This window comes from Rhipicephalus sanguineus, chromosome 2 (genome assembly GCF_013339695.2).
Source record: "Rhipicephalus sanguineus isolate Rsan-2018 chromosome 2, BIME_Rsan_1.4, whole genome shotgun sequence".
NCBI lineage: Eukaryota > Metazoa > Arthropoda > Arachnida > Ixodida > Ixodidae > Rhipicephalus > Rhipicephalus sanguineus.
Genome location: NC_051177.1, coordinates 24,986,889 through 25,009,405, shown reverse-complemented (window position 1 = coordinate 25,009,405; position 22,517 = coordinate 24,986,889). Strand labels below are relative to the sequence as shown.

Here is a 22,517-nt window from a genome sequence, read left to right as displayed (position 1 = left end):
ATTAATGTGCAGAACGCGCGACCCCTGTGCAGTGCTCACTTCCTTGCTGACGTCCCTCTTAGAGACACTGGGCGCGCCCCTCGGAGACGCCGGACGAGTCCGAGCTGCGCCCTCCTTCTCTTTGCGTCTCTTTGCGTCTGAGTGCTGATAAAAGGCCGGCGCATCTAACATCGGGGGCTTCTTCGTCCACCTGCTTTGTTTGTTTGTGCTTTGTCCTCGTCACGTATTAAAGTTTTTTTGTTTGTTGGCTACCTTTGCCTAATTGCCACTGCCTGGATCTTCCCAGCCCAGTCCTTTGGCCTTCGTGTCATGCTACCCGTGAGACCCTGGTGCCCCTCGTAACATTCCACAGGTTGCGCTTGAAAGAAAAGGGCTACTGCCGGAATCTCAGCAGAATTTCTTATCGACCCGCTACAGAGCGCGCCGTAATAAAGCGTGGCCACAGAAATGCTATTAGGAACTGCGCTGGCTACGAACTTGGTGACTTCTACTGCTTTTACTTACTTCTGAGCAGCCTCACACGATCGGTCTCGTTTTGATGGAAACGTATGTCGTCGAAGTGTGACTTGTCTGCTTCACGTTTGAGCGAGTATACGTGCATGCCATTAGAAAGAAAGAACGATTAAATACAGGCATGACCTGAGCACAAAACACGACAAACAAAAAAGTATAAGGGAGAAAGAAGCGGTTCCGAACCACATTTCGCTGTTTTCTCGTGTGTATCTGGGACACGTTATTAAACTTCGAAGACATTCTGCGAGACCATCGGCTGCAGTATCGTATAACTTTTGTGTTCTCAATCATATATCTATGCTGAATCATTTAGGCCTGCTTCTAAGGCTGGAGTGCGCGAAATTCTTTTGCTTTCCACAGATATGAACGTAGCGAAGTTTCAGCGACACTCTCAAACGAAGTAAATAAAAGTAAAGCCAGTTCCACGCGGTGAAAGCTGTCGAAACACCCAAGTGCTCGAGTGCCAACATCCACTTCCAGTCGCGACGAGCATGCATATATATATATATATATATATATATATATATATATATATATATATATATATATACACACACACAATAGCGGGGGTTCCACGCGGTGAAAGCTGTCGAAACACCCAAGTGCTCGAGTGCCAACATCCACTTCCAAGTCGCGACGAGCATGCATATATATATATATATAATATATATATATATATATATATATATATATATATATATATAATACATATATATATATATAATATTATAATATTATATATATATATATATATATATATATATATATATATATATATATATATATATATATATATATATATATATATATATATACACACACAATAGCGGGGGTATAGTATAGTATACTATTGTACGGATGGGTTTCGGTGCCGCCATATTGGGTTGTTAACCTTACCGTTTTGTATCATTCACATTCACAGCTAAACGAACAGTGCTACGGTGGGTATACGCTTGCAAACTTTTAGGTTGGTGCATTCGGTGTTTCATGACCATATCAATTCACGTCGCGATGTACACGAATAAGAAAACATTCGTTCAACAGACCAAGATGGCGGCACTCATATGTATTATGTAATATCGTCTATACTCATAACCGGTCGCCTCGTCCCCACCGCACCTCTCCTCCTCGCGCCCAGCGTGGCCTCGCATTCATGGTTACCGCGTCTCCAGCACGCCTCTCCTCCTCGCACCCAGAGTCAGCTCCTACCACCGCCTCCTCCACATCGGTACATTGCTTTCGCCTAGCTGCGTAACGACAGCGGCGAAGGGTCGGCTAAGAACAGCTTTTCTGTTAAAACCAATGCAGACGGCTTATATGGGAAAGATGACGCTCATTATATGTGCGACAGCCTATGGGCTATAACCACAATCTTGACGCACAGCACTATGGAACTGCTTCGTAAAAAGACACATCCCTGCCACGCTACGACTGCATTGCGACTGTGAGCCATAAGCGAATACTGAAGGAAAGGTACACGCTTTCCAGGTGAGATGAGTGTAAGTTAAGCTAGAGTTGCGAATAGAGTGTTGTGATATTGAAAGTGCGGGTTTCGATATGTATAACATGTCCCGAAACGAAATATGAAAGCGTAAAAGAGCAAAAACGCCGAAGCGCCCAATGACTTACGTTTAATGATTCAAGCGTATCATAAAGCGCGTTACTTTCGTCTGTCTAAACCAATGTTTATGACGTCCTCTTAACTGCAAAACTATCCATTAGGCTTACGTGTCGCGCTCCTCATTCGTACGATATGTATGGCGCGTGGACAAGGCGAAGGGGATATGCGAAACTTTGCGTCTGCATGAATGTGGTCGCGTTTCGACCTAAAACGAAAGACGTGTCTTAACAGCTTGCGAAAAAGAAGTCGTCCTCGTGCGAGCTACAGTGTAAAGAGATGCTCCGGAATAAGTGCTGCCGACCAGGCCCGTCGGGTTAAACCTCAGCGTCGCAAGACCACCGTTAGCAAAAATGAGCAGCAAAGGCCCTGAAGGCAGACATTCTGCAACATGACATAGTGGCACACTAACCATCCACTATTCAAAAGACACCGGTTAATGCTGAAGTCGATTAGCAAGTTTTCTTTTCGCAAGAAGCAATAGTTATTTACTGGATTTCTGGAAACCCCATAAGGAGGTTTTTAACAGCCTTCAGTGAAGGGAAGAGAGAGAAATGAAAGAAAGCAAAAATAAAGAGGTCAGCCAGGACAAGTATCTGGGTTGCTGCTCGATGCAGGAGGTGGGGGAAGATATTAGAAACATGAGAAGAAAATACAGAACTTGTGGGATCTGAAAGAGAGACGCACTCATGGAAACACGGAGACAGTGCACGCCGTTGCACTACGAACACGTGGGCATTTATTAAGCTCTTACATAACGGCGAGCTCGCCAGCCGAATCTTAGAAGTAACTGAACATGACAAATACCCAATATAAAGCCAATAAAACACACAAAGAACATAATACACAAAAACAGCATAGCATATACAACGTACCGCGAATGCGCCGTCGCCGACGTTGAACTTGCCACGGGATTCCGCGGGAACGAGCCGCGGTATCACCCCCGCGGACCTCCCACGACAGTCGACCGTCCATGACCGCACCAAGCCCCGAAAAGAGGCCAAATGCACATCCTCATGTGCCCGTGTAACCTGGCTGGCGCCATCGCGCGAGCCCATCGTCAACTCTCGCTCGACGACGTGAACGCACACCGTCCCGCCGGACGCGCGTGCGCCGTGAGGCGAAAACGACTTTACAGGGAGTGATAGCACACCCAAAAACTTGAAACAAAAAAATATGAGTGATCCCTCCGTCATTGGAATCGGTATAACACGAAAGTGAAACGTGTCTTCACAGAAGTAGTGCTTATTGTGTAGTGATACATGAGAGCTTGTACAATGTCTATTCGTGTTTCGCAGCTATAGCACCGTTTGGCGTGGATGCACCCATGTTGACGCCTACTTCGTAAAGGTTCGTAGCTTGAGCTGCAAATACGTGCGTCCCGCTGGCCTCTGTCTCGTTCCACCAAGGCACGACATTCGCCCGTCGAAATCGTGTCCTTTCTGCAACGCATATTGCAGCAGTTTTGTTAGTCGGTGCACTCGCAATCGAAGTAATTGGCGGCGGAGAAATCCCGTTCGTGCATGTGGAAGCTGCACTACTCCGACGAGCCGGCGCACGCCAACGCGAAGCGAAATGCAAAGAACGTAACTGCGTCTAGGGTGTCTCGGCGACGCCAGCGCGACCAGTGTCCCTCGCTGGTATCGGGACGCTTTAACCATGACCTCCGATATCACGCGCAATCTAGGAGTAAGCGCTAGTAAGTGTCGATCGTGACGCATTACTTCTTTTCACCTCTCACAGACGGCGGCACCGTCCCGCTCCGCCCTGCCTACCTACACGGCCAACAGAGAGCACCGTACGAGAGAGAATGTGTGGAACATATAAGGCGCGTTCGAGAAGTGTCCAGCATCTGCCAAGGTAGCTTAATCTGTTGAGCATCGGGCGCTTACCATCGCGGCCGCAAGGTCGTAGGCTCGATTCCCAGCGGCGGATCTTTTTCTTCGTTCTTTTCTTTCCCACCCGTTGGCGTCCATTTTATCAGAGTCATATCCGTAACGGATGTACTTGATGGACCCCGGCATACAACACTTTCGTGTTAAAAAGCGCATGCATACAATCACTGCTGTTTACAGCGCAGTATTACACCTACCACTATGCTATAGGGCTTTTGTTCATGCTGATTTGTTGTTTACAGAAACTGCGGTAACTTATTCGTAGCCCTGGACTGGGACGATTTGTGAGGTTGGCACTCTAAAATAATTTCTTCCGACAACGGTCTGTAATTAATGCGCGTTAGTGCACTTGCGAGCGTGTGTCCATGTACAATGTGTAGACAACAGTCCTACGATATACGTTCAAGTGTCTCCTCGAGACCATAGTCTGTCACTTTTCCCGTTATTAGGGAGGCAATCGCCGGCCCCGAAACGCACCACGAAAGCACGGAAGATTTAGAGTTGGGTCTTTTTAGTGCGCCAGAGAACGCCGGTTGTGGACCAAAGACCGAGTCAGAGCCCAGAGTTGATAACACAAACAAAACATATTCTCAGTTAAGGCAGTACAAGCATTAAACAAACATGCACACTCAGCTGTTATCAATTACAGCTCACAGTATAATTCAGATGGTGTTAACACACACAGGAGCAAAACAAACAGATCACGCGCTACAAATGCATCTCATACATTACATGCTATTCAATAACAGTTAAAGTCCTGAATATTCACAAAACGTATCCAGTCCACAATTCTTGGACGTAACTTGAATGCTTCTCTTCCCGGAAACACACGCAAACTCCAGCGCTGATCGTCGTTGTTCCCTTCCGTCGTCGGTCCCGAATGTTTCTCTTCCAGGAAACACTCACATAACTTGTGGCTGCTCATACAGTGTCATCATCCGCTTCTTTCAGATCGGTGATCGACTGAACGCACTACACCATAAACACGTCTTCTTTGGCCGACGGAACCACACTCATCATAACTTCTTCACCATCTCTGGACTGACTAACTGACTGCTTCCGTCGTCGGTGCACGCTTATATTTCCTCGCTCACGCGTTCCAGGAGCGTCTAGTGTGTTCTTTGGCGTGCAGCATAGCCAAACCCAGGGAAAGGGCGAGATTCTTCTCGTCGGTTCCATTCACAGTGGCGTCACTCGGTTGGGCCGTTGGGCGCTGAGCCGTGCCCCCGCGACGGGAGGCAGAAAATAGCGCCCCCTTTTCATTTCTTTCACGAATCACTCTCTCACTCGGCGTCGCATCATGCTTTCCTTCGCGATCTTTCGAGACTTTGCTGAGCGTTTGATCGGAGACTGTCGGTTGGGGTGAGGAGGCGCGCTCGTGGCGTCTTTTGATACTTTTTTTTTTTTCGTTGCGCGCGCTTGTTGAGCGAACGGCTGGCGCCGTGCTTTCCCGCTGTCGTCTGAAAGCGGCCGCGCGCGCGCCTTTATTAACGCGCTCGTTTGTGACAGTCATTACAAGCAGCGTTGTCAGGCGTTACAATACGGAATGCAAAAGAATGTGTAAAGGCTAGTCCCAGCCGTAGCCGACAACGAAATTTTTTGTCGCACGCACACTTCAAAACTGCAGCAAAAGTTATTTCCTCGAAACTTTCTTTTCTTTCTTGAAACCGCCAACACCGTCCTGAGCGAAAGGCAATGTTTCACCAAATTTTAATTGGTTAGGCTGAGTTGTTGCTTTCGTCCTCGTCAATCTTGCATAAACAACTCCCCTCAAGATGCTTATTACGATTCGACTTCACAAACTGTGTCGAACAGAAAAAACTCGCTTCAACAGAACAAGGAATAACTCTTACTAAAAACAAAAAAAACATGAACTATGCACACATGTTACTGCGTCTGTTTTCTCGTCTACTCTTCTATGGCCTGACTGGAGAGGCACGCCCACGCACTTATCCAGTATAGTCATGGCTCTTCAATACGCAACAGAAAACAAAAGTTTATTGAAGAAGTGTTGCAATAATCGCGACATTTCGCGTTTGATTCACAAGCTTTTTTTTAATGCGTATGATCATTAACCATTGTGGAATTTTGCTTATGGTTCGGGTATCTTGGTGTCGACTGTTTCAACCTGCTTCGGAGCCCCCAGAGTGCTCGTTTGTTAGAATCAAGCGCCGTTAAGAACGGGAAGCCATGCTCCTTTCCGCGTGCACGTGGTTACAGATGGCATGACTAGACCACGACTAGACTCAGACCGTCCTCCATTGCCCAAATTCGTTTCTTTGCCCAGCGCTTTGCTCATTACGTCTTGATCCTCTCATTCGGGAGCTATTTGAGGTCGACGAACAATCCGGCGAAGGAGAATAAAAAAAAATATAGGTAACTAGCCGTTGTTCGATTTCTCCTTGCCATGGGAATAACTAAAGTTTGATAAGGAAGCAGCAGAGAGAGAGAGAGAAGTACAATCTGCCATTAAAGCGTGATTTCAAGCTCCATGCTAGGTTTGACGCCGGTGCTCTCGAGGCCATTATTCGGTGATCAAGGTTTATTTACCAACTTCAACGTGTACGGCGCGGTTCTCTTTACAAGAGAAAAATTGTAAGGTTGTTGTAAGTGTGGTCTATAGACGACTTTAAGTAAGACATATGGGTGCCGCCATCTTGGGCTGTTAAACAAATGTTTTCCTGTATTTTTGTATATCGCGACGTGGATTGATAAGGTCAGGAAACGTCGAATGCACCAGCCCAACGTTTCCATGCGTATGCGTCTACCGTTGCATCGTTCGCTTAGTTGTTAACAATAAAAAAAACGGCACATTCCTAGGATTTTCGGACATGTACAACGTCGCGCCATCTCTCGGCGGCGGCCGGGCGCCCCACCGTGAGCGAATGGGAAGCACGCACAAAAAAATCATATCTCACGAACGAAATGCTGTATTGAAAACGATTCTCGGTTTAAGACACCAGGGAACCACTAGAACATTGCAGGCCTAATTCTGATAGCGTGCCACAAAGCGCCTACCTTCCCAGGCTACGCGAGTGGCAGGATGCCCATTACATCTTAAGTCCTGGCAGTAGAGAGAGAAGGGGGGAGGATAGTAAGCACTAGAATAGAAACTTGCGCTGGTTCGTCATTGTGAAGTAAAACCAGTGCTAAAAGCGGACAGGCGCTGGCTCAAGAACACACACACACACACACACACACACACACACACACACACACACACACACACACACACACACACACACATATATATATATATATATATATATACAGCAGCTGACTTAGTCACGTGACATTCCATATCGTTTGCGCAGCAGAGCAATCTGGATCTACAAAACTAACATCCCATGACGAAGTGATACACATGTAAGAAGAACACCCGAGAAGGAGAACAAACCATCTACATGCAAAAGAAAAAAAAACCCTGCATAACAGTCCACAAAAATAAACGCTTTAACGCGGCAGCGTTGAATCCGAGTATATGAACTTCCTTGTCACCAAGGGCTACCGACGATTCGCTCAAGCACCCTTCCCCTTCCCTTTCAATGTAAAAAGCTTCCATCAGCTTCTTAGTGCACTTGTCCCGATGGCTAAACAAACAAGTGGTTTCCTCTGCCATCGGTTGGCAGCCACACCCCCTACAGTGAGCTGGCAAGTGCAAACGCGCAGAAGCCGTTAACGAGGATAGGTGTTCACTCAGTCTGACATTAACGCACCGCCCAGTTTGTCCTATGTACACCCTCCGCATGATAATGGCACCCTATAAACAACAACACATTATTTACAATGAACGTACCTATTCTATTTCTTGACCGGACAGAGCGTACATGTCAAGGGCAATACCGAAGTTCTTCAATGCAAGCGGGGGCATATTGAGGACATCTTATTGGGAGCTGACATCACAACACTTGTCGCATTCTTCAAGCAATGGGAAAACACGTAGGGGCAGGGTGTCGGAACGAAATGTTTTTCGTTTCGGTTTTAGTTTCGTTCCACCGCAAAAAGTTCCGTTCCGTTTCTGTTCCGGAACGAAAAAAAAGATGTTCCGTAACGGTTCGTAACGGCTTTTTTTATGGAAAAATTTGAAGTTAAGGTAAAATACGTTCTTTAGAGGAGCGGTAGTAACTGTACCACGAATTTCTACCAACTAGTACAAACAAGTATTAATTTCAAAGTCATAGTATTTATTTTCTCAAAAGACAAATACGATTTTTTTAGTGGGCTCAATGCTTTGTGTCAAGGGAGTCAGCACGATCTCAGAAGCAGCACGTCATTGAGTGTACTCTCTGATGTGCGAGACCGCTGTTCTGATAAAGAGATCGCCAGGCCTGCGCGGAACACGCAGCACAGTCACAACGAAAGCTGGAAGGGCGGACTTTGTAGAGCCCGCTGGAGAGTCTCTTGGGGCAATAATACAACTACACATGCAAGGTACCCACTACGCCATAAATCATCCCAATTTTTCTGAAGTAGAGAAGTTCCCACTATGCCATTTTTGTCATTCTGACAATTCTGATGATAAAGAATTACAGCTGACCACTTTGCAGTGGGTGGGAAGCGGTGTGGTAGAATGGGCGCCTCCATTCCATTTCAATTCCATTGCGAGGAATTAGAACTTGCCGCAATTCCATTCCTTTCAATTCCTCGGAATTAAAAAACTTCAAAACGTTGCCCATTCGCACTCCGGGAATGGCCGGGTAGTTCAACTCCATCAATGTGATTTCTCCACGTAAGAAAGGCATCTTGATAGTTTTATTGAGTTAAGAATGAACGCCTCATAAAGCTGATGTCATCAGATGCATTAACAACTGCAATAGTACGCAAAACAGGTTACCAAGGTCGAGGGATAGTAGCTTGGCTACATATCTCGTGCAGTACAACCGCCCTACTAATTCCCATAGGGGCAGTTCTCCCGCTACCTATAGTATTTGCATGGTCAGCATGTTTGAACGAATGGTGGCGTTTTAATATTGTTTATGCTTAAACGTGTTAATGCTAAAATGAAGACGTAGCGTATTTTTATGCTGACAAAAGTAGTATTCAAGAAGACTAAGCAGTTTAGCCACGCGTCTGGAGCGGTTGTGAATATGGAGAAAAATTAGAGTTGGTTAATGGGAGCTGCCACGTACTCTAGAAGCGCCTTTCCCGAGTGATCCCCGGAGTGAGTTCCTCCACCGCAAGGAGATTCTCCGCCGCACCACACAAGATTTAATTCCACCGTGTGGTGCAAACCTCCCAGGAGGGCTTACCCGCCAGGAGGAGGTGGTGTTGCGGAGACTTCGTGTGGGGGCGGCACTTACTCCGTCGGTCACATATGCCTGGCCACAACATCTGCATGGATCATTTGGGGATACTTGCCCATTCTGTACCAATGAAGCGTCCGCGGCTACACTCAAGCACCTGTTGTGGACATGCCCTGGCCTGAACAAGATACGGCGGCGCTACCTGAGAACAGTGGGCCTTCATCCGACGTGACCACCAGATTATGATTTGTGGTTCTATGGGCCCCACCATAGAGCACTGTTGATGCATATAGCGGAAACCGGCCTCTATCTGTATATTTAACTATGTATGCCGTTGGGCAAACTCTCGAAAAAAATAAGATCCTCTAGATCTGCTGGTATTAGTTCGAACAATGCACCGCTCCGGCACCTTGTGCCTTTGTATCGAATGCGGAACACTGGGCCGTACTGCTCGTCAGCACTCACGCTTGTCAAGCGCTCCTCGCAAGCATAGAAGCACTAGCGTGGCACTGTGGTGGAAGACCAGACTGCCACGCAGAGGGCGTGGGTTGAAATGCCATCCGATCGTAGAAACTTGTTTCTCATTTATTTTTTTATATCACGCTATAGCGGTCACGGACACCGGCGGTGGTGGACAACTATAGCGCCAAAATAAGCTGTTGTGATCTCATAACAGCTTTCACTGTAACAAACTTCAGCGCCGACAATGCCCTCTCTACGCTGGCCAGCGTGACAGGGGCGCAAAAATCCACTTGCGTTGATATAAACATCTCTGGTTGCAACTGTTTTCGTTTTTCGCACAATTTCGAAATATCTTTGCTTTGGAATTCCTGCCTGAGGTACGCGCTAATACCGTACCCTGAGATATGCTCACATTGCACGATCTCAGTTGCTCCGGATTGCGAAGTTTTCTCGTGAACCGAAAAACGATTGAAAAAATTTCGTTTTCACTCCGGAACGAAATAATAGATAAAGTTTCGGTTACGTTTTCGTTCCGGTCCAAAATATCGTTTATTTTTCGTTTTTCGTTTTCGGTTTTCGTTCCGTTCCGACACCCTGCGTAGGGGACCACCACTGGTCTCTGTTCATTGCGCACGCTTTCTTTATTCCTGCGTGTCTGACTTACTCCTTTGACCCACTTGATTAGATTTTGACAGCTCCTCAACATTTCCATATCAGGGCAGCCCGCCGACTTAAGCCTTTCAACTTGGCTCAGGAAACTTTCTTTTATCTCATGCGTGCACGTTTTCTCGAGCGCAGCATAAATAATGCCGGACTTAACTATCTTGGAATGGCCCGAGGCAAACGGCAAGATACTTGTAGCGAGAGAGAGAGAGACGTCAAGGCGGCCGACGTGGCCGTGTCGTTGTCTCGCCACTTTATTTTGGAATGCGATTGCCGAAGCGGAGCGGCGGCTGCAAGCGTCCTAACCGCCAGGAGCGTGAACTCGTTCTACTCCTCGCGCCTCGAGCTCTGAGCATGAGCTGCGCGAAAGGCGCGGCACGTAAATGGTAAAACGATGATGATGATCGTGAGCGATGATGAAGATGCCACTACATACTCTTTATGGATCGGGGCTTGTATAGCCAATGTTCCTCATGAAAACGCAGTCTAATATCGAGGAACTGAGGCTCTCTTTTTCCGGCAGCTCGAAGGTGAACTTTAGCCCATGACCAGAATCCTTGAAAAAGTTTAAGGTATCACTTGTGTTTCTAGTCTGATTGTCGGTTTTAACGGTGATAAAAAGATCATCGACATAACGGAGAGCATGGCAGGCCAAGTCCCGTAACTTCTCGGCGATAGACCTGTCAATTTGGCCCAGAAAAATATTACTTAAAACCGGTGCCACCCTAGAACCAATACAAATCCCCGATTGTTGGACAAATATGCTCTTTTTCCATTCCACAAACGTAGACTGCAGGTAAAAGCCAACAATTCTGGAAAGGTTTCCAAAGAAATGCCCCAACTGTTAACAAACTTAGCTTCGTTACTGTCCTCAACAACGCAAGACTTAACACTCTGCAAAAGTTCACGATGAGGTAAGGAGTAAAACATGTCCTCAATGTCGATGCTGAAAGCCGTACATGAACCCGGGTTGCTTGTCCTGAGAAAATCAACTACGCCTTTTGAGTTCTTACCTGAAAAAGGATCGACTACATTGAGGGGGTGCGTCTGCAAGTAAGTCGATATTTCAGATAGCCAAGTTCGTTTTTTCCGAAATGATGGCTCTGAACGGGGAATTCAGTTTATGGGCAATGACTGAGAAGAAAAGCTGCAAGTTTAATTCTTTTGCCTTTTTCACTATATTGACGAGACTGCACATATTCCTATCTTGCAGCATAGCATTGGCCTGCTGTTTCACCTTCCCTGTTTTAACATCAAACATTTTTAATTTCCTTAAAACAGCTGTTTCAGATCCTTCCATAAAAACACCCTCTGTCATTACCAGAAACATTCCTCCCTTATCTTACAGGCATCACATAAGGCTATTTATCTCCAAAAATTCCACGACAAACTTGTCAGGCGAAGGCCTTCGCCTAACCAACGACGCCTGAGCGCACACATCAACACAATCAGACACGCATCTTACTTGCTCGCCTGCACGCACACACCAAGAAATGGTCCTAGAAAAGGCAACATTTTCCGCCGGTGGAACAATAGGTTCAAAAGCGAACTTGGATCCCAAGCTCAAAACCTTGTGAACGTCCTCCGGAATAGAGCAATCACCAAGAAGGCGCACTTCACCTTGAGTCAGTCTTTTCTTTTTCCTGGTCAGAAGCGTCGGTCTCACCATATTCCAAAAGAACCCGGTGATTCTGTTGGTCGTCACCCGCCATTCTTGCAGGCGGCGCTGTTGTCTGTATACTGGCTCAGTGGGGCAGGCCACAACGGAACAGTCTTGGAAAAAACGTACCTGCCTCCACAACTCAGAGCACATAATGCGGCATATCCTTCTGGCGTGTCCTACCGAAGGCTTGAGGAAACCGCACAATTCCTTGTAGATCCGGCGGGCAAAGGCCTTGTTTGATATAGCTAGAGCAAACCCTAGCTCTGCGGACGGCTATGGTAGAAGACAAGGTAGCCGGGTCATCATGAAGAAAGTTGGGATAGAGAGCTGAGCGCGATGAACAAGAAACAAACTGCACTAGAAGAGCAACTTGGGCTAACTGGGGTTCATCGTTGTGAAAGAAAAACAGCGCTAAAAACGGACGAGGACTAAGCTTCAGTTCCTCGATATTAGACTGCGTTTTCATGAAGAACATTGGCTATACAAGCCCCGATCCAAAAAGGGTATCTTGCCGTTTACCTCGGGCCATTCTAAGATAGTTAAGTCCGGCATTATTTATGCTGCGCTCCAGAAAACCTGCACGCATGCGATAAAAGAGTTTCCTCAGCAAACATGAGAGGCTTAAGTCGGCGGGCTACCCTGATACGGAAATATTGAGGAGCTGTCAAAATCTAATCAAGTCGGTTAAAGGAGTAAGCCAGACACCCAGGAAAAAAGAAAGCGTGCGCAATGAACAGAGACCGGTGGTGGTCCCCTACGTGTTTTCCCATTGCTTGAAGAATGCGACAAGTGTTGTCATATCAGCTCCCAATAAGATGTCCTCAGTATGCCCCCGCTCGCATTGAAGGTTTGCTCATGACATTTACGCTCTGTCCAGTCAAGAAAAAGAATAGGTACGTTCATTGTAAATAATGTGTTGTTTATAGGGTGCCATTATCATGCGGAGGGTGTACATAGGACAAACTGGGCGGTGCGTTAATGTCAGACTGAGTGAACACCTATACTCGTTAACGGCTTCTGCGCGTTTGCACTTGCCAGCTCCCTGTAGGGGGTGTGGCTGCCAACCGATGGCAGAGGAAACCACTTGTTTGTTTAGCCTTCGGGACAAGTGCACTAAGAAGCTGATGGAAGCTTTTTACATTGAAAGGGATGGGGAAGGGTGCTTGAGCGAATCGTCGGTAGCCCTTGGTGACAAGGAAGTTCGATACTCGGATTCAACGCTGCCGCGTTAAAGCGTTTATTTTTGTGGACTGTTATGCAGGGTTTTTTTTTTCTTTTGCATGTAGATGCTTTGTTCTCTTTCTCGGGTGTTCTTCTTACATGTGTATCACTTCGTCATGGGATGTTAGTTTTGTAGATCCAGATTGCTCTGCTGCGCAGACGATATGGAGCGTCACGTGACTAAGTCGACTGCTGTATATATGTGTGCTTGTGCCTTTCAATAAATTTTAGTTATGAGTCAGCGCCTGTGTCGTGTCTTCCTTAGTCCTCGCCCGTTTTTAGCGCTGTTTTTCCTTCACCATCGTGGAAAAGATGCGCTGCAGGGAGGTTAAGCAAGTATAGATTTGCGATGAGTGACGGTAGACCAACTGACTTAGTCGAAGGAACAAACACCTCTTCTTATCAGATTTATAATCTTTGCAAATATTGCGAAGTTGTGGATCGTTGGAAAGCTTCCTTCTCCGAAGAAAGAGAGAAAGAAAACAAGGAGGCGAATGGTGAGGAGGTGAAGCAGGCAAGCGTCTAGTTCGCTGCTCTGTACATCTGGTATAAGAAACTAATGAATAGATGGAGTAAAATAAAGAGAGAGAGAGAGAGAGAGAGCACTTCACATGAACAACAGGACTGTACAATCGGTAACTGAGGCCGACGTTACCGAAAAACTGCAGTAGTGCACCAACAAATTTTCCGTGCCATAGACGGATGTGGCCAGGATCCAATAAGTTTTGCTCCAGAAAATATTTCACTCGGCTTAGTGTGGTCTGTAGAGGGATGCGCAAGATCCGGTATCGAGGACAAGTGCGCAACAGGAATTCAAAGATGTGAATGCGTCGCACATTGCTGTGTCGGGCATTCCAAGATTGAAAGAACACGCGTTCGTAATGCCCCGCCACTTCCTTCAAGTAACGCGTAACTTACTTGCATAAATGGACGGGCTTAAAGAAACATGAAAAAAACTTGGCTGATCCTTCTGCAATAGGAATCGGTATAACACGAAAGTGAAACGTGTCATCACAGACGTAGTTGAGCGCTTGTTGTGCATTGTTTCGACACAAGGGCGAAGGAATGAATGCTATAGCAAACACTTCCCTCCCTCCCTGTCCCATTCCTCTCTTTCTTACTTTTCTGTCTCCCCTTCCCCAGTGCAGGGTAGCAAACCAGATATGTTTTCTGGTTAACCTCCCTGCCTTTCCGCATTACATTTCTCTCTCTCTATAGTAACAAATTGTAATGCCACGCGAAGAACGGCAAGCAGCTCGAAACTTGCAACTCGCTGCTCAAGCAGAAAGGACGCAAAGATGATCGCGAACTAACAACTGTCACAGCTCGACAGTTAAAGCGCGCTGTTCAAACACAAGTGAGGACGCACGAAACGCCCCGCCACGGCGGTCTAGTGGTTATGGCACTCGACTGCTGACCCGAAGGTCGCGGGATCGAATCCCGGCCGCGGCTGCTGCATTTTCGATGGAGGCGAAAATGTTTGAGGCCCGTGTACTTAGATTAAGGTGCACGTTAAAGAACCCCAGGTGATCGAAATTCCCGGAGCCCTCCACTACGGCGTCTCTCATAATCATATCTTGGTTTTGGGACGTTAAACCCCAGATATTATTATTATTATTAGGGCGCACGAAACGAACGTACAAGTATGCACAGGATCATCGCGAACTAATTGTCATAGTTGTAACTTATTTGTTTGTGAGCAGCGCGCTCCTTTCGCAAAAGGGGCCGCTGCAGTGAGCTTCGTGCTCTCTCTAACTTCTACGCAAACTTACGGTGAGAGCACAAGACGTACAAACCACCGCCATTACGAGATAAGCGCGTGCACACGAGCGACCACGCCCGCCCTGTAGAGGCGCGCGCTCATCGCAACGCGTGGGGCGACGATTTTTAAAGCGTGCCCTTTTAACTCTTCGCGCCATCTCGCTAGTGATAACGGAAACACGCTGAAGTGCCACCGATCTCCGAGTACCACCACAGGCATATGGTGTACATAAATAGCTCGCCGTTGGTAGGGTGAAGAACGTGCCGGCTATGGCCGAGTCGTTTCGCGCCGCGCGCTGCGGAGCGAGGGTTTGTAAGTTCGACTCCCGGTGACGGAGCTTTTTCTTCTAGTTTTTTCTTTGCCATCTGTTAGTCTCTATATTTTACAACGTCATATCCGTGACGGAAATACGTCAGTGGAGCCGTGGTGGACCCCGGCATAAAACACTTTCGTTTTAAAAGGCACTTATCTGCATCCACGAAATTGTTAACGATGTGGTACCTGACGAAGGCACAAAATAAAGGCTCTGTACATTCAATTAATCTACGGGAACAGCGAAGCGAACCGACTTACCGATTACTCTCAGGTGGACTGTTCGGTTGGCACGGCGCCCGTCGGTGAACGTGACGCTGCACACGAAGGTGCCGCTGTCGGCGAGCGCCACGCGGCCTATCTTGAGGAGCGCTGGGTCGCTGTGGATGGAGAAGTAGGAGCGGCTCTGCCAGTCTGGTCGCACCACGTGTTCGCCCTGCCAGACGCCGGCCTCGGCACCGTCCACCACGTACACGGTGCGTCGGGAGGGCGGGTCCTCGAGCCTTGTCCACCGCAATTCGGACACAGCGGGTGGGACTTCCAGGCTGGCCGGCTTGGACGAGCCAACCGCAGCCTTCGTCTCAAGTGGACATGGCAGCGTCGTCTGGCCGCCGTTTCGGGCTCGTACAGTTAGTTCTGTGGACAAAGCGTAGCATGCACTTGAAGGAGGATAGTATAATGTTCTACAACACCATTGATTGATTGATTGATTGATTGATTGATTGATTGATTGATTGATTGATTGATTGATTGATTGATTGATTGATTGATTGATTGATTGATTGATTGCGCTTGGATAGAGGCTTGCTATTCTAGGCGTCGGGTGATTACTATGGTGTATAACAGTGATCACATATACACACAAATAATCCATACAGTGTCACGTCCACGACTGTGTCAATCGACAGTGTCACGTCCACGCGAGTTATATCGGTCGTCCGATACCGTTTAGAGAAACAAATGGACGATGATAGCGAGGACGCCTGTGAGCGCAAGGAACGAATGAGCGCCTTTGGCACGTCATGTCACGTGCACCCGCGACCATCTAACGATGTCGACAAAGTCTCCTCTACATAGCGTACTAGCACAAGCGTGCACCTTCACGGAGACGGGTATTAATTGTCTGTGCTATTACGGTCTATAGCACCTTTCTATCACTTGAGGAAGGGGCGAGAAAGAACAAAGAAAGGTGATAATACGGGTAGGAAGAGTCCACGCATGTGTCACATAAAACGGCGCTTTCCCTAATGGGAACCTGCAACGCCTTTGTCAGTTATCACACAGTGACTTAATATTGAAGCTTGTATAAGTGGAGTTGCCGCAAGAAACGCGCCTCGTCTCTTCTATCGCCACCACCATCGCGCTGGAAGCTACACATATGTGGGTGGAGTGTTAGTAATATAGCCAGTTATCTTAATACGTGCATCTTTTTGTGTGCACATGTGGTGTACTAGTTAGAAGCTGCACACGCGTCACTCATTTTTGCGTAAATAAATTTCCGCCGTTACTTTTTTATACATGTCCATAACTGGTCTGCTCGGTTCCTTTTTACGTAAACCTATTCTGGATTGTTCATGTATTATATGAGCGCTTTTTCGTGTCACCATGTTTCATAGGATCGAGCATAACTGGGCGCCACAGTATTTTTTGGCTTCAACCACGTGTTTCGATAATATTGCCATGTGCGCTCCTTTTTTATTTCTATATGTAACCGGTCCGTTACACGTATGACCACTGCCTTTCGCAAACCGCGCCCGAATGTGTGGAAACCTTCCAGATTATTTTAGAATCGTGTGATAGGCTTGAGCGCGCAAACGCGAACAGTTGAGTTTTTTTTTTCTGGAACTAGCGCGGCCACCAGCGATAAGACTCGAATGTTCGATGCCGCATGTATAAATGCCAAAGCGCCTAACCGCAGATCAGATTACACGACGGCCGACGACTGTGACGGCCGCTATCAGTGCACAGCGTGTATCGCTTCTACTGTGACCGTTCATTTTCCGGGCGCAAGTTCGCCCAAATAAAGGGTTTCGTATTTCTCAGTCTAGTATTTCACCTTGCTACTGTGTCAAAGTGTTTCAGTCAAACGCAATGTAGTTGACCGGGAATAAACATGATAATATTATTCATCTTTTCTTTTCTATCTGTAGCGATTCAGAAATTGTTTTTTTTTTATTTCGTCGAATAACGCCTTAGAGTCGGTCCACTTCCTCTTCAGACAACGTGACGTTGGGGAGAAGAAAACTCAAAATCAAGCCCGTCTTCAAAAAACAAGCATAAAAAGAAAACCTCGTCGTTTGCAGACCTTGGAGCACACTAAGATGCAGACATGCAAATGGTGCCACTAGCCAGACATGCGCAGGTATCGGAAATTTCTGTTAGAACATTACCAAGCAGAAACGATCTATATCTAAATATTCAACAGTCATAACGTTTTCTACGGCGTTCCGATGCCATCGCATTTGTCTGAGACCAATTTTTTTTTCCAGCTCCGACTTCTCTCTTGGTTCTTACCTATACGAGTTTGGAATATAGGGGTGTTTAGTAACCTAACTTACCATACTGTTGCCGTTTAACAACAAAAGCAAAAGTCGCAAAGACAGTGGCGAATGCCGAAATGAGAGCGCACCGCCCACCGCCCATTTGCCACCCGCAAACGCCGCCACGCGTCCAATAACAAACAAAAAGAGCAGGAATCCATAAAAACATAGTATATTAGGACACCCACACCTGCCGCGAGCAAGCAAAAAATATTTAGCAAGCCTAAGTAGGCAAGTCACGGGTGTAAGGCCGCGCCTGCCGCGCCTGCCGCACAACGCCTGTGCCCGTGTCTCTGCCACATCACACCCAAGTCGAAGGAGAAATGCTCCGCGCGATAAGCCGCAGGCTCGCTCATTCCGTATGCAGCGTAGCTCGCGTTTGTAGCTTGCGCCCTGAGGTATCTGTTGCGCTATACATACTAAGCAATTGTCGGCGAGCACAAAGGAAGACGATAGCGAGTAGCCTGAGGCAAACATGGAAGTGGCCGTTCGTGCCACCGGGCTTTCTTGCAGGCTAATTTTCAATAAGTGCTGCCTCGTTTCTGTAAAATGCGACGCCCTTCTTTATGCCGTCAACAAGGTAGATTGTATTCCCGACAGTTTGCTGATGCTGCTGAGCAATCTAAAACTGAAGTCGCCTACCGACCTTCTAATTTAAACGAAGGGCGGTATAAAGTAAGAGAAAAAGCATCAGTTATTGTTGTTGTTGTCGTTGTTGTTAGGTACCCCGCCGAGTGACTCGCGAATTGACGGCACTTAACAACAATTACGGTACTCGGTGGTATTGAACTGGTAGCTCGCATGACATACGCCGCTTAAATTCGGGCTGTGTATTCGGCACGTCGAAGAAAATGCACTGGCTAGTACTTCCATTTCAATCATTACTTGTTTCCATTTAGATGTAAAGACATGAGAAGGTAGGCTGCGTGTCCCAACATTATGAAGTTCATACTGAATAACAAACAAGAAAAAAAAATCCGAAGCACTATCTACCAGCACGGCTGCCAGCGTACAAAGAATGTCTCGGTCGGCGGAGTCCAAAACATGCAGCGCAGTCCCCTAGATTACCGCGGATAGTCTACACTATACGTTGGCAAACTCACTAATGAGTCGACTCACTCAGGCTCACCCAGATTCAGATCGAGCCGTGAGTCTGAGTGAGTCCGGGTGAGTAATATTTTGGTGAGCTTGAGTCCGAGTGAGTCCTGTTGAGAAAAATTTTAGTGAGTCTGAGTCTAGTAGAGGGTAATTCTGGTGAGTCTGAGTCCGAGTGAGTCCTAAACACAAAATGTATTTCTTGAGTGAGTCAAAATGAGTTCCACATTTCTCTACCAACCTATGGTTCTATCTACACAACTTCAGCATTACTATCAGCCTTGTGTCGGCTCACGTTTATACTCCCGCCGACTCCTACATACTTCAAAGCACTAGTATTCATACACCAGCTCAGTATTTATTAACCAGAGGCGTGAGTTGCGTAGAACGGGGAGGGGGGGGGGGGAGGTCAGGTTGATCTCCCCCCCGCAAGCTATTTCACAGGAAGTGCTTGATAAAAATATCTTGTGTCAGTCACTACTTTCAATAAAAATGTTTTTACTGAATTGCGACCACTGATAACTCATATTTGAAGGTTCGATATGAAAAGGCACGAAGTATAGCATCAAATATGCGAGATATTGGTGTAAAAGAGCATTGACACCATGGTCAAAAAAGCCAATTATACGCTAACAGACTCATGAGTCGAAGCAAGGTATGTGACCGCTCCAGTTGGTATTTCATGACGACGTGAACAGCGCTTGAAACACGCAAGGACGAGTAACCAACGAGGACCAGCGCTGGTCCTCGTCGGCTACTCGTCCTTGTGTGTTTCACGAGCTGTTCACGTCGTCATGAGTCGACTCACTCAGACTCATATAGAGCCGTGAGTCCGAGTCTGAGTGAGTCCGAGTGAGTAATATTTTGCTGAGTTTGAGTCAGAGTGAGTCCCGCTGAGAAAATTTTCAGTGAGTCTGAGTCCGAGTGGGTCTAGTTGAGGAAAGTTTTGGTGAGTCTGAGCCTGAGGGAGCTCCAAGGGCAAATTATGCTTCATGAGTGAGTCGTAGGGAGCTCCACATTTTTTGCTGACCTATGGTCTACACAAATATTTGTTCATGCACTTACAGACAAAATGGCAACGAGCAATATCAGCTAAATGACAACATTAGAGAGGCACATCAAGTGCTTTTTTCGACGTTACGTGTGTTTACGCGAGTTCAATTGGGTATGAGGCCCTGGGCCCTTCTTCCCCAAACACTCTTACTTTAGAATTGTTCGCAAGGGCAAACTTTGGCCAACCGTGAAGCTGGTCATATCACTGAGTCAGCCAATAGGGAGCACCACTTTGCGAGTTCTGCATTTGCTTCGTATAGGAAAGCAGGATCGTGAGAGAGAGAGAGGCACCATTCGTCCTGTGTCCTTTCTACCAGAGTGCCTTCCGTTGTTTTCCACGGTGTTTCATTCGTCATCGTTATCAGTCTCCTTTATGTCATCTGCAAGATTATAATAACGGTTGCGATTTTACATTCCAAAACTGCGATGTCATTATGACGGACGCCGAAGTGGGGGGCTCCGGAAATTTTGACCATCCGACGTTCTTTAACGTGCACCAAAACCTGAGTACACGAGCCTCTAGCCTTTCGCCTCCATCGGAATTCGGCCGCCGCGGCCTGGATTACATCCCGCGAACTCCGGGTCAGCAGTCGAGCATCGTGAACACTAGACTATACCGCGGCGGCTTATGTCCTCTGCAGGAAAAAGGCATCGTCCAATGATGTCCAAATTACCCTATCTTGTGCGAGCCGATTCCATTTTACCCCTGCCAACATCTTAATTTCGTCACTCCATTTAACTCGCCGCTGTCCTTGGCTGGGTTTGTGATTTTGACCCCAGATCGAAAGCTGCGCACATAATGACCAATATAAAAGAGAGCAATTTGTGCAATGGAAAACGAGTAAAGGTGACGAGAATCTACAAATCCCGATTCGTGTAACGTCCAAAACGAAAGAACATTGCTAAACACAGCTCCATCGACAGATATAAGATCGTTATTTCGCATCACCGCCATGCAATATAGGCTCGCTCTCATTTTTCATCCCCCTGTTTGCACGTCCGCTCGTCGCCATCGCCGTCATCCTTCCGTTAACGCCGCCCGAATGGAAATGCAATAGAGAGAGAGAGAGAGAAAATGTGATGCGGAAAGGCAGGGGGGTTAACCGGAAAACATCTGGTTTGCCTCCCTGCTCTGGGGAAAGGGTAAGGGGAGACAGAAAAGTAAGGAACAAAGGATTGAGATAGGGAGTGAGGGAGAGAAGCAGAAACACACACACAGGGCGAGGCGGGTCGCTCGCAGAAACTTCAACAGCGCCTTCGTTGCTTTCTGGTATGAAGCTCGATCTTTCCGGCATTCCAAGATTAATCGCTCAGAAAGCGGCTGATCGTCGAGGGGAGCAAACGCTGCCGTACGCGAGCTGTACTGAGGGCACTGACATGAAATACGTTCAATGGTTTTGTCATTACCGCAATGGTCACATGCCGCACTGTCTGTCATTCCGATGCGGCAAGCAAAGGCGTTCGTAAAACACACCCCAAGCCACATGCGGCAAGAATAGTCGTCTCGGATCGGGTATAGGCCACTTGAAATAGTGAGTCGTAGGCACGGATCCAGGCGGTGAAGATGGGTGTGGAGAAAATCGGTTGTGTTCCACATAGACCTTGCGACATCATGCTCAAGCGTATTAATCTTTGCTGCTGTGTCAAGAAGTGGAATAGGTTCCATCATGCCATTTTCTTAAGCACTCTTAGCTGCATCGTCGGCATGCTCGTTACCGATAATGTCGCAGTGGCCTGGTAACCACTGAAAAGTTACATCATGCCCTTTGTCTATTAGTTAATGGTACAGTTGTCTTATTTCCAGACAAATTGATCTTGAGGCCCACGACGTAGAGCAGTTCGAAGACATTGCAGAGCTGGTTTCGAATCAGTAAAAATGCTCCATTTTAGTGGTGCTTCTCGATAAATCCTGCGGAGTGCGCTGCGGAGCTCCGTGGCTGTCGATGTTGACACGTCTGACATTCGAAACTGGACGTTTTATGCTTTTGCTGAGAAGGTAACAACTCCTGCAGATTCTCCAACAGCTGGCAAGCCATCCGTGCAAAATAAAAAGGGATAGGAGGAGAGCGTCGCGTGACCATCCTGAAGCCCTGTCATGAAAAAAGTGCGTGTGTGTGTGTGTGTGTGTCTGTGTGTGAGTGTGCGTGTGTGTGTGTGTGTGTGTGTGTGTGTGTGTGTGTGTGTGTGTGTGTGTGTGTGTGTGTGTGTGTGTGTGTGTGTGTGTGTGTGTGTGTGTGTGTGTGTGTGTGTGTGTGTGTGTGTGAGAGAGAGAGAAAGAGAGAGAGAGACAGGGAGAGAGAGATGCCTGTATAGGGGGAGGTTGAGTAAAAGATGCCGGACTTTGTACCATACATGCAACAAACAGGTGATCTCGTATACACAGTCACGTCGTGCGCCGCGGGCCCTTTTTGGCACATGCTTGTCACCTGCGCTCCTATGCTGACTGCACTGTTCCAGCATTTTTTTTTATTATTTAG

General features: G+C 47.2%; 1 protein-coding gene across 1 annotated transcript in view; it reads right to left on the bottom strand.

Moving 5' to 3' along the window:
- The window catches only part of LOC119381095 (neural cell adhesion molecule 1-B-like), a 190,846-nt gene that overhangs the window by 70,813 nt on the left and 97,516 nt on the right, over positions 1 to 22,517 (bottom strand). Inside the window, exon 3 of the mRNA XM_049412161.1 lies at positions 15,614 to 15,988. Coding sequence (XP_049268118.1) covers positions 15,614 to 15,988 — 375 coding nt within the window. The remainder of the gene's footprint in view (positions 1 to 15,613; positions 15,989 to 22,517) is intronic.